At 41.6% G+C, this 13,180-nt stretch overlaps 1 protein-coding gene across 8 annotated transcripts in view; it reads right to left on the bottom strand.

Annotated features, from left to right (window-relative positions):
• FHOD3 (formin homology 2 domain containing 3) overlaps positions 1 to 13,180 on the bottom strand; it is a 438,646-nt gene that overhangs the window by 180,537 nt on the left and 244,929 nt on the right. For all 8 annotated transcript variants that reach the window (XM_037033114.1, XM_037033132.1, XM_037033123.1 and 5 more), the window contains exon 6: positions 1,490 to 1,584. In XM_037033114.1, coding sequence (XP_036889009.1) covers positions 1,490 to 1,584 — 95 coding nt within the window. The remainder of the gene's footprint in view (positions 1 to 1,489; positions 1,585 to 13,180) is intronic.

The following is a 13,180-nucleotide window of genomic DNA, read 5'->3' as shown; positions in this document are numbered from 1 at the left end:
GCGCAGGACAGAATCCCTTCTTCCTCCTTCCTCCAAATCCCTCCTCCAACTAGATCCCTCATGGCGCCACCTGAGAACCCCGAGACGATGAGCAGAGCCTCAGCCCACTTCCAGAACACCTCAAGTCAAGGAGGATGAGTCTGCCTCCTCGGCACAGCGCTTCCACAGTGTGAGGGCTTCGCAGCCAAAGCATAATGGGCAGACACATGCCAACATCCACGGAGGAAATGGGATAGACTTCCATAACTAAGCATTATTTCCTCCACCACAAAATGGTAAACTAACACCACACAAGGTCTGTCCAGAAAGTATCCAGCCATGCAATATGAGAAATAAACACATTTACTGAAGAGGATGCAAGATACAAGAAACATTGTACATAGGACAATGACACCTCAGTTCCCTTCAAAGTAGGCACCTGGGGACCTCACACAATTCTCCCAATTGACAATAGCTGCTCCATCATATTTTTCTAAATCTCACTGATAGTCTGAAATCCCTTCCCTTTCAAAGGTGATTTTAGTTTGGGGAAAAGCCAGAAGTCTCAGGGCACCAACTCTGGGCTGTAGGGCAGGTGAGTCACCTGAGTGCTTTGATGTTTTGCCAAAAAGGTCTGCATGAGACGTGATACACGAGCAGGTATGTCTTCATGATGAAGCTGCCAACCACCAGTTGCCCATAGCCAGGGCCTTCTGAATCACTGAAATAGCTTCCGCAGAGGAATGTTCAAGCTTAACATAAAATCTGATGCAGATACATTGCTCTACTTGCTCATTTTAAATGTGACAGCCACACAGTACACAGGTCCACTCGGCAGCATTTACCACCTCCACTGACTAGTACAGTGAAGTTGTCATTGTTCACGCAAGTGCATTCCAGTCCCCTCTCCTTCTCTCATTGGCTGCCAGGTTACATTGGTGTCAGGCAAACCATTCTCATTATATTAAAAATGGCTGCACATTTTCGGGACAGGCTGCATATACCTTATATTGGCCTCAAGTGAATTAAAGGTGACAATGTCTGCAAAGCAACCTACTATGGTGTCTGTTGCCCAACAAATCTTTAATAAATGTTTGTTACTTTCATAACAAGTGGTAGAGTTGAAAGCCAGCCTCAAAGTCTTCCATCTATATATAGGAACATGTATCTGTATAACACATACATATGTACGTCAGTAACTAAACATATATAAACATGAAATACAGCAGGTAAAATTGGTACTCATCTATGGCATAATTTTTCAGTTAAACACAAAATTAGAGGTTATTAAAGCATTTAAAATAGGGAAACAAAATGTATTAGAGTCATAAACTCTTGTAATCTGAGTGTATTTTTAAGTCTATAACACAGGAGTCCTCATTTGTGCTATGACAAGACAGGAACCAAGCTAAAAAGGATTTTTCTCCAAAACCATTTCAGACAGGGTAACGGGAAGAAAGGTCTATGATACTGAAACTGAATAAGATGTTCAAGTAAAACCTTCTCTTACCTTTGACCCAATGAGAGTGTACAGCCACTGAATGGTTTCATTGTGGTTTATTACTCCGTTCATCCCATCCACATACAACATAATCTGGCCCAAAGCTACAGGAGAGAGGAGAAAAAGAAGCAAGGAGACATTATGGTTTCGCACGTAAACATCATTTTCAACGGTCATCATGTCAGTTGAGATTTTCATACTTTAAGTACACAGTATATTAAAAACCAAGTGGGAAGAGAATGCCTGGGCTCTGAAATTAGCAAAATCTCATTTCCGAGAGGAACGTGTTGACCATGGCAGAAGAAACAAGGGCTATTTCGGGTGTCTGGAAGATGCAATTAAGTCAGTGAATCCAGCCATTGCTGTTCCTCTGTGTCTTGATGTATAAGTGCATGTTTTTGCGTTTCTATATCTGTGTGCAGTCCTAGACAGGCACAGGTCCCCATGAGATGGCGTCTGGGTTGTGGCCTCCTGCTGGGGTCAAGGGGACAGACAGATGAAGCTCCCAAATGCAACCTGTCTCATTGCCCTGCCTGTGATGGGGCGGGTCCCAGAGGCTGGGGAATCATCCCAAGCTGATACCCTCTGAATCCTTTAGATAAGGGATACATATCTATTTAAACATTGTTTGTAGTTTCTTTGAAAGGTTTTCAGATTTTAAAATGTCAGAAATCATGAAAAATATAATTTTCAGATACAAAGTCCTAAATTTATAGTGAAGGAAAATATAGTCACCACATATTGCCATTATTCAAAAGGAAAATCCAAGCCATGTTATTACCTTTTTAAGAAATATATTAACTATTTTTTCAGCTCCCTAATATCAAAATAATTTGGACTCTAGATAATGAACAGAAGTTACAGACCCTAAACAAGCAGGCGCCCTGAAAATCAGGCCTGACCTCCTAACTCTCACTTCACCCACAGTTAATTGGCACGGCACCGCCATTTTTATGGTAACAGTGGAACATCGCACTTTAGGAAACTGCAAAACACAGAGGGGTCAAGTGAAAATCATTCATAGTCCCGTAACTGAAGTTAATCATTCTCAATATATGAATGTATTTTTCTCACATTTTCTTAGCATTACACCCACACACAAGTTCATACAGAGGTTGTCAGAAACAGCCTGGATAAAATGGTGTTGGTTGAAAAAGTAAAATCCAAAATAGTGATATTGGAAAACCATTACTATCCTACCCAGCAAAAGATCAAATAACATAACCACATAATCATTCTGAAAAAATCATGCTCCTAAATATGTAAAAGCTCAAAATTTAAAAAGAATAACTAAACATATCCTTGATACAATAAGCAGTGTATTTTGGAGAGTAACGAGGTTCAAATTCCATTTAATGATGAGGCACAGCAGCTAGTCCTATTAAAATCAGGAAGCATTTAAAAGCGATGCCCACCGCCACCAGGATTATTTAACACTGCCCTAGAGTTTCAGGAAAATTTACTGACATGAAAACAACAAGAGGTAGGAAGGCTAGAAATGAATACATAAGACTTCCGCTTTTGCAAGGGGTATCAGAGAGTCAGTAAAATATTCATCTACAGCATCATAATGGAAAGATCATGACCATGGCCAGTTTCTCATCTGAGTGAGGAATATGTTACATTCACAGATAATCAAAGTCGGATATAAAAAGATAACACTAGATAAAAGGACCCATGACAGCACATATGACAGAGGCTTAAATAATGTCTTCTCTAAACACTTCAGACCAACTGATGAGGGAACCCTCAACGCCAACCACAGCAACCACAGCCTTTCACAGCAGAGACAACAATCTGGTTTATAATAACATGCAAAGCTGTTCATCCTCATTGTAGTAAAAAATACAATGTAAAAAATAACAGTAAGGTAACTTTTTTACTTAAATTATCAGAGGTAATTTTTAAAGAAGTTATTAGGCTATTAATTGCTAGTGAGGTTAAACAAGGAACTTGGTACATTACCAGTGGCAGGGGAAATTGATACAAATCCTGTAATAAGACTATTTAGTGTGGCAATTGTTTTTAAAATAGTTACTATATATCTAGTGCCTACTGTGTGCTGTCCTCTGAGAGGGGACTTTATACATGTTATTAACACAATAGCCCTACTGTGTGGTGGATGTTATTACCCCCACCAGACACAGGAAAAACCTGAGGCTCTGAGAAGTGAGGGAATGTGCCCCAAACCCATCACTACCAAGTAGTGAGGTCCACCTCCAGGCAGGGGGAGCAAGCTCCTTCCTCCAGGTCTGTCCTCAAAGCCCGAAAGCCCTCTCCAGGCTCTTCCCCAAGTCACTGTGATTTCGAGGATCTATCCTAAGGATATGCCCTACATTAAAGGGCATAAAGATGAAGCAAAGATACTCACTGAAGTATCTTGACATCAAAATATCCTGTCATAGTTCTAGAGCTCAGCCTATACAGTAATTTACCAAAGCTATTCCTGACCTGTAAAATGTCTACAATAAAATAATTAAAATGTAAAAAATCATGGATACACATCACATAATTCAATTAAACACTAAAATCTTCATGCATAGAAGAAAGGAAAACATACTATATAAGCATTATAATTGTGTTTGTGTTCTTTTTTTCCTGTTTTCCCACTTTTCCACTATGAGGATCTATTACTTCTATAATAGAAAAATAAACCAATACATAAAAAAATAAGACTGTATAATATAAAATACTAGGTGCTTTTAAAAAAGACTATAGTTAGTTATTTTTAGAGAGAGAGAAAGCAGAGAGAAAGAGAGGGAGAGAAACATTGATAAGCGAGAGAAATATCATCGGTTGCCTCTCACATGCCCCCAGCTGGGGACTGAACCCCAACCAGGATGAACCCCCACCCAGGCATGTGCCTTGACTGGGAAGGGAACCAGCGACCCTTTGCTTTGCAGGACAGCACTCAACCAACTTAGCCACAAGGGTCAGGACTAGGTGCTTTTTTTTTGTTTTTAGATTTTTTTTTTTTACCATCAATGCACCCTTCCCACCTCCACTTCAGGGAGGAACTCTGAGGATTCAGCACATCCTGCCCCACTTTCCCCTTCTCCTCTTTCTTTCCTTCTCTCCCTCCCCAAACAAGCTGGCAAATGTCCAGGGAAGGGGACTTGCACCACCGTCCTTTTCCCAGTTGTGGAAGGAGGTGGGTACTGAGAATAGTGGGGGGAGCACTCTATAAAGTATATGATTGTCTAACCACTATTCAGTACACCTGAAACTACTATAAAACAATATTGAGTGTAAACTGTAATTGAAAAAACATTAAATTAAAAAGAAAGCAAATCTGGAGGCAGATTTTAGCAGCATCTTCTAAATCATCCTAATAGCACAGGGGAAATGACACAGACTCTTCAGCCTCTGGTAGGTGCATCCCCTGAGCCCTCCCCAACCCTTCCAGGCTGCAAAGGTGGAATGAAGGTCTCCAACCTAACCTCTCAGGGCCTCTGGGACTGCAGAAAGCCCAGGAAGCCAAGATGCTGCTACAGAAAAAAGGAAGGCAAAGTGAGATTTAAAAACCAAGTTGAATTTTTATGTTTTCTCTTTATGATCTGGTTCCCTCCAAGATCTATTAACTGATCACAATGCAGGAGGAAAGCCACCAGAAATTGCACGTCTAGAGGGATTTAAGTTTCTGATCACACCAACTTGTGATAATATTTGGCTAATCACAACCTTACCCACTGGATCTTTTTGTTCCTGGTGCTAAACCACAGCTTTCTGTAAAACCCACTACAGACACGAGATGGCGCTAAATAGATTCAAGTGGGTTAACATTGCTCTTCAAAGGCAAAAAAAAAAAAAAAAACCCTCACAAATTTAAATACGGGCTTGTGAATAAAACCGACACAGGACAAAACAAACAAAGTAGATGGTCTGGGTCACAGGAGTCCCGAATATCATTGACTTGTGTTTTCAAGTAGGACAAGGAGGGTGAGATGTCAGAAAAGAGTGGTGGGCAACAGCCAGTCTAACAAGAGGCTGCCCAGGGCTTTTGTTGTTCTGTGGCTCATGGAATGTACTCTGGGGCTCTTCATGAACTNTACCCACTGGATCTTTTTGTTCCTGGTGCTAAACCACAGCTTTCTGTAAAACCCACTACAGACACGAGATGGCGCTAAATAGATTCAAGTGGGTTAACATTGCTCTTCAAAGGCAAAAAAAAAAAAAAAAACCCTCATAAATTTAAATACGGGCTTGTGAATAAAACCGACACAGGACAAAACAAACAAAGTAGATGGTCTGGGTCACAGGAGTCACGAATATCATTGACTTGTGTTTTCAAGTAGGACAAGGAGGGTGAGATGTCAGAAAAGAGTGGTGGGCAACAGCCAGTCTAACGAGAGGCTGCCCAGGGCTTTCTTTTGTTGTTCTGTGGCTCATGGAATGTACTCTGGGGCTCTTCATGAACTGCTCCATGCTTCAGTAGCCTCATCTCAAAAATGAGATAGTACTCTAGTACTGCAGTCCCTGTTTTTCAGGGGTGCTGTAGGGACTGAGAACAATCTCTGACTCAGAGTAACTGCTCGGCAAGCGTTAGTCACGAAGACTATCCCCCTGAAGTCAAACATCAATTATCTACTGAATAGAACACTCGATGGAAGAATCTCAAAGACACAAAGTGGGGGATTGGGCCTTCTGCCTAACCCAAAGTCACGAGAATGTTCTCCTTTGTTTTCTTCTATAATTTTTAGATACACGATCCATTTTAAAACAACTTTTGTATAAACTGTAAGATTTAGATTGAGGCTCTTTATTTATAAAGATGTCCAACTGATCTGCCATCATCTGTTGAAGAGACTATTCTTTATATAACTGCTTTTGCAAATTTGCCAAAATAATCCATTGGCTATGCTTGTGTGGATCTATTTCTAGATTCTCTATGTCGCTCTATTGATCTGTCTGTTCCTTTGCCAGTCCCACACTATCTCAATTACCGAAGCTTCGTAGTAAGCTTAAAATCATGTAGCGTGATTCCTAAAATCTTCCATCCTTCCATTCCATTCCATTCTTCCTTTTCAAAATTGTTTTGGCTATTTTTGTCCTTTGTCCTTTTCGTATATATTTTGGAAGCACCTTGCTTAAATCTACAAAAACAAAGTCTTTTCTGTAAGTATTATGGGAAATGCATTAAATCTATAGATAATTTATGGGAGAATTGATCTATGTTGAATCTTCTAACCATGAATCTTTTATGTCTATGAATTTAAATCTTCTGGTTGTTTTCATCAGTGATTAGTCATTTTTAACTTCAGATCTTGTACGTAATTTTTTTGCCAAATTTGTAAGTATTTCACATTTTTGGAGCTATTGGAAATGATATTTTAAAAACTTTTCCATTCCCAATTGTGTATTGCTAGCATATAGAAGTAAAATAGATTTTTGTGTGTTGACTTTGTACCCTGTAACTTTGTTAAATGTATTAATTTTAGGAGTTTTCTAAGTTTTATTTTTGTAGATTTCCTGATATTTTCTAGATAGATGAGAACACTGTCTGGAACAAAGAACAATTTTATTTCTTCCTTCCCAATCTATAGCTACACTTCCCCTTCTCCCTCTTTGTTTCACTACACTTCTGAGCATTATACTTTGGGTATAACATTCAACAGGTGTGCTAAGCATGGATACCCTTGCCTCATTCTCAATATTTAGGAGAAGGCATTTCGTCTTTCCCCATTGATTATGTTAGGTGCAGGTTTTGTACATTGTCCCTTTATCAAGGTGAGGAGGTTCCCCCTACCCCACAATTTCTAGTTTGCTAAGAATTATATATATATATATATATATATATATATATATATATATATATATATAATTAAATGGATGCTGAATTTTGTCAAATGCCTTTTCTACTTCAGTTGATATTATGTGCCTTTTCTTCACACCGTTAACGTGGTGGGTTACACAGAGTGAATTTCAAATTAACATTTGTCTGCAGGGTCCGTCATAATATCCCCTCTCCATTCCACATGTTGGCAATGGGTGTCTTTTTTTTCTTTGTTGCCATTGCTTGTTATTTTCCTTTAAAATTTTTTTTTGTTTCACTGATTTTCCCTATTGTTTGTCTGTTTTCAATTTCATTATTTTCTACTCTTTATTATTTCCTTCCTTCTACTTGTTGGCTTCCTTTTTCTTTTTCTATCCTATTTCTTAAGGTGGGTGTTTATATTATTAGAGTCTTTCTTTCTAATTTAAGCATGTAATGCTACAAATTCCCCTCCATGCATTACTGCAACCACATTCCAGAAATTGTGGTATTTTATATTTTCATTTAGTTCAAGCTATCCTCCAATTTCCACTAAGAAACTTCTCTTCAACATATGAATTATTTAGAAGTATGTTGCTTAATGTCCAAGTATTTGGAGATAATCCTGTTGTCCCTCTGTTATTGAATTATAGTTTAATTCCATTATAGTGAGAAAACACGCCATTTCAATTCTTTTAAACTCGGATATGACCGAGGATACCAGGACATAGCCTGTCTCGGCCAGCGCCCCCTTGAAAGGGTGCACACACCCTTGCGGCTGTGCTGGGCTGACGCTCGGCTGACGCTCTCAGGCTGCCCGGGAGAGGGGCAGGTGGGCGGTGCTGGCCACGCCCTCACAGCCCCGCCTATTTCCAGTCTGCCGGGTCTACTAGCTCCCAAGGGGAAGTGTATCGAAGTCTCCAACTATCACTGAGGATTTCCTATTTCTTATTTCAGGTCTTTCCGCTTTCAACTTCGGTGTTCTGAAGTTCTGTAGGTTTTCCATTTCTGAGTGAATTTAACCCTTTTATCATGATAATGTCCTTCTTTATCCCTTGCTATTTTCTTAATTCTGAAGTCTACTTTCTTAAATGTTAATATAGCCTTTTGATCAGTGTTTGCATAATCATTTATTTTTGTACTCTTTTGCTTTAGACTATCTATAGACAGCATTATATGGGTTTCTTGTAGGCAGCACATAGTTGGGTCTTGCTCTGTTTACTCATTCTGTTTATGTATTTAATTATTGTGATTAGGCCGGTTACATCTAATATAATTATTGGTGCATTTGAATTTAAGTCTGTTATTTCCAATCTTTTACTGAGACCATTTAGTGAGCTTTTATTGTGCTTATCATATTTTTTATTTCTAAAATTTCCATTTGGTTTGTCTTTATACCTTCTATAACTTTCTTTGCTGAGACTATCTTTCCATTTTGGCATGGTGTCATCCCTACTTCCTGAAGCATTTTTATACTAGCTGTTTTAGAGGAATTGACAAATCTCGGCCTGGCTGGTGTGGCTCAGTGGATTGAGCGCAGGCCTGGGAATCAGAGGATTGCGGTTCAATTCCCAGTCAGGGCACATGCCTGGGTTGCAGGCCAGTTCCAAGCAGAGGATGCATGAGAGGCAACCATACATTGATATCTCTCTCCCTCTCTCCTTCCCTTCCCCTCTAAATTTTTTTTAATCTTTTTAAAAAATAAAGGATTTGACAAATCTCAATAGCTGTGTCACCTTGGCACTGGGGTCTGTTGTTTTGTCTTTTCCCATGGACGTCAAGGTTTTCCCAACTTATTGTATGCCAAGTAATTCTGGCTTATACCTTGGACATTTTGAAGATGATGTTATAAGACTCTAGATTTCATTTAAGTATTATGGAAAATGTTGGCATTTCTATTTAAGCCAGCAATGAACCTGGTTCAGTTCAAGCACACGCCTCTCGTGGGCTGTGGTTCCAATGCCAGACAGGTTTTCGAAGCCCTTGCCACGCCCTTCCGCTTGGGGCCGCATGTGTACCCAGTGGCCAGTCTGGCACCTGGGCAGTAATCTACCTTGCTATTCCATATGCGGTTGAGGGTCAGACTCACACACGCACAGTTTGCTGTGAGCCCGGGGCTTCACAAAAAAGCTCCGCAGGCCACTTTCCTGAACTCCGCCTCCTTTTCCCCCTGACACTTTTAGGTTCTCTGGGGCTCCCCTTCTTCATCCTTCAACCAGAAAGCTGGTGCATTATTTACCCTGTTCTGCCACACTGCAGCCTCAGGTCCAGCTTCCACAGTCTCTTCTGGGGTGTTAGCAACTGCTGACCACAGCTGGTGTCCCTACCTTGATTCCTACTTTTCTTCTAATCCATGGCAGACGTTACCACCAAATTTTCCAAAGCACTGAAAATGTCAGCTGAAGCAGGCAAACCTTCTGGCTCACTTCTGCCCCAGGATGAGGCCCAGGGCTCTGCATGTCGCCAGCCAACCCCCCTTTCAGCTTCTTGCCCACCCTGTCTGGGCTGCTAGGTCTCTGAAAATTTCTGCTACCATCTAAGCCTATCAGTTGCAAATTAGTTACACGCACCTTACACTTAAGAGAGGTCCTTACGTATAAAAGATACATCCATCCTACAACCCAGAGGCAGATGCATTTTTTTAGAAAACAATCCCAAACCAGTTATTTGCCTGCTTGTTCATGTCCTGTCCTTTGGCCAAAGATGCCAAAAATGCTGGGGAGGAAGCTGAAGGTAATTCCTTCCTGGCAGAGTCATCTGCCTTTCTAAACAAAGAGCTCTTAACACTGCTGCCCTGTGTGGTCTTTAACGAGCCCCCACCCACCCTTCCCCTCACTGGGCATCAGGCAGTGAAATCATAACTCACCGTACTCTGTACAGGGGCCCAGTGGGGCAGGGGCCCCACACCTTCTAACAGAGCTATCCCGTTTAGACCCAAGGATTTTTAATTCAATGTGGGTTGTTTCATTTTTTTTAAAGCACTGTTATAAGTATAGGTATATCACATTTTATTACAAATTAGCCCTTTTTACAATACCAGACAAGGCTTTCATTTGTAAACTAAATATCCATTTGCACATTTGACCCTACAGTTCCTAACAAACAAAAAGTCCTCCCCCTGAAGTCTGAGTGTTTCAGTTTGTCTTTCTACAGCCCCTTCCCGCTAATTTTATTTTTCCATTTGGGAGTGACTTTTAATTTTAGGATAATTTCGAAGTTACCAAAAAGTTGCCAGAATAGCATCAGAACTCTTTTCTGTCCATACACATTTTACCCAGATTCACTAATTGTCTACATTAGGTACAATTTACCTACTTCACCATTCTCTCTCTCCTTTCCTAAACTTTTAAAAACTTTTTAAAATAACAACTGCATGTACCGAAGGTGCACAACACGACGATTGGATGGCACATGTGCACAGCGAGGCAGTGGCGGCCAACAGGGTGATTGACATCTCAGCTCCTCACACAGGCCCCTTGTCCGTGTGTGATGAGGCCCAGAACCCACTCTCTCTGCCGGCTTCAGGAACTCAGTGTGGCGTCACTAACCGTGGTTACCGTGCCCCTGCATCAGATCACTAGACTGGTCATCCTGCTTGCCCACTCTTCATTGAACTCTCTTTTCTCCACGGCCGTGGGAAGGAAAGCCTATTCCACAGCCATTTCATAAGATCAGCTATTTCACCGCTTGGAGATGTGACTAAAAACAACTCCTATTTATTTCACCCCAAAATGTAGAAAAATAGACGGATTACGTAAAAACTTGAAGAAGAATTGTCTCCCTAAAAGCAATTTTCTGCTGAAAACAATTACCAATGGTCATGAAGGTGTTTTTCTTCAGGGGGCGGGGGGGCAGGGTGATGACTGGCCCATGGCTGGTGCATTAGGGGCACGGATGGGGGCTGTCAGGCTGTTGGATGGAGTCAGTCGGTACTTTCTGGCTAGAGGCTAATGCTGCTTCCTTCAGCTGGAGCACCGTGGGGGCTCACACAGCCACTGAGGGTTCTTAAATCAACGTTATCTCCAGAGAAGGAAAAACCATTACTACCACTAAAACCTTATCTTCTGGGAAGAGCTAATTCATCTTAAAGATGGGATTCCATCTTATTTTAATCAGGCCATTAAAACTTACTCTTTTAACTCAGAAATGGATTTGCCAACCCCCAATTTCCATTATTCACCAAAGCCCGCTGTAAATATTGAAAAGAGGCTGATAATGTCGACGTTCTTGGAACTAAATGGAGACCTTGGAGTCTGCATTATTATTATTCTCTCTCCCACGTAACTGTCTGCCCTAAATAACAAGCCCAGGCCCAGTTCTCCCCAAGGGCAACTGTCAAAGAAGTATTCTTTCAGCACTGATTACTGAGTGAAAATTAAGGAGAAGAGGTTGCCAATTCTAGACTGAAGACAAGAATGTGATCAGCATGAAGAGCCCCAGCAGGGCGTCAGAGCTGCAAGTCCCCTGCTGACACTAGCAGTATTTGCAATGCAAATTTTCAGAAGCATGCTTAGAAAAATTACTCCTCTCTCCACACCCCAGGATTCCTGTTTCCTAGAAAAAAATAGAGTGCCCAAGGTAATTTTTAAAATAAAGCAGGTATGTGGGCTTCTCTTCAATGCTTGCAAGTTTAATCAGCAACTCTCAGAAGACAAAGGGGTCTCTACCAGGACCCCTAAGACAGAATCACTGCAGTGGTTCTTCCTGATCCACCTCCCCACCAGGACATTACGCAGCCAAGCTCTTGGAGTCCTCTTCTCCCACCAACTGCCATTCGCGGGACTGATTTATTTCTGGACTATTCCTTCACCTTCCTATCAGCAGCAGAGTTGAAACCCCAGACTCTCATTCTAAAGGTTAGAGGTAGGCCCTCACCCACCACCAGTTCAGAACAGCCTTGTTATGGCACCCATACACTGATGCTCCACGGCCTCTCTCAGGTTCTCCCATTCCCTAGTTCCCCCATGTATTAGATAAGAAGAAAGCAAAGGAATGAAGAAAGGCTTAGTAGATTAGCAGGTTTTAAGCTTCTAAAAAATGTTGGCAGAGTCCTAATTTCTCTATGAAAAGAAAACAGTCATCTTCATGATCTGTTCTGTAACGATCTTTCAGGACTTACATCCAGTGAAATACCAGAGGAAGTGCACGGCCTTCCCAAGGCGTCTCCAAGCCGGAGGTGAAATGAACCGGAAACACTCCACAGGCTCAGCAGTGACCAGACCATCTGATCATCTCACGGGCTCAGTCTAACCCTGCTCTTCCCACAGGGCCCGGGTGGCATCATGACCCAGTGACAAGGGCTCACTGACAGGGACCCAGGGAGCAGCAGCTCCTCCCCTAGCCTAGGGAAGGGACGCACAAAAAGCATACACATGGGGCATCCCTTCCAAGTGCCTCACCTGTATCCTGGGGTGACAGAGGCAAGAGGCATGAAGCTTGAGAGAGCAATTAAGCCCAAGCAGGGTGGGCTGGTGTGCATAAACACCCCAAATCAGAGAAGGGCGGGGTTGGTATGAGGCTGAGTTAATTAGAGATGGTTTCGCAAAAAAGGACAATAGAGCCATGACTTAAAGAATGAGGCTGTGAAAAGACGGATGAGCTTCCAGGGCATGAGACAAGAGAAGTCGCCTCAGTGTTTCCCCTGATTTCTGCTCTCAGCCCAGAGCAGCCCCAGCTCCAAAATTCTGCACTCCCATAATATTATGAGTCCAAAGCCATTTGTGCAGATGGAATGTGAAATGTTCAGCGCTGGGGAGAGCTCGTCTAATAGGTGTCCATACCTGCAGTCGCAGGCGTCCCAGGTGAGACCTCATTAAAATCAGAAATACATTTGGGGGCATTATTTAAAGCAATCAGTATTTTTCCAGTATGTTAATTCTGCATTTCTATTTAGTATTTCAAAATCTTTATAATTTTAACTTACTAAACTTCCTAATTTACTATACTTC

The sequence above is a fragment of the Sturnira hondurensis genome, unplaced genomic scaffold, assembly GCF_014824575.4.
Source record: "Sturnira hondurensis isolate 20B ecotype Veracruz unplaced genomic scaffold, ASM1482457v3 Scaffold0001872, whole genome shotgun sequence".
Taxonomy (NCBI): domain Eukaryota; kingdom Metazoa; phylum Chordata; class Mammalia; order Chiroptera; family Phyllostomidae; genus Sturnira; species Sturnira hondurensis.
Note: the sequence above shows the minus strand (reverse complement) of the source record. Positions and strands in the feature narration are given on the sequence as shown.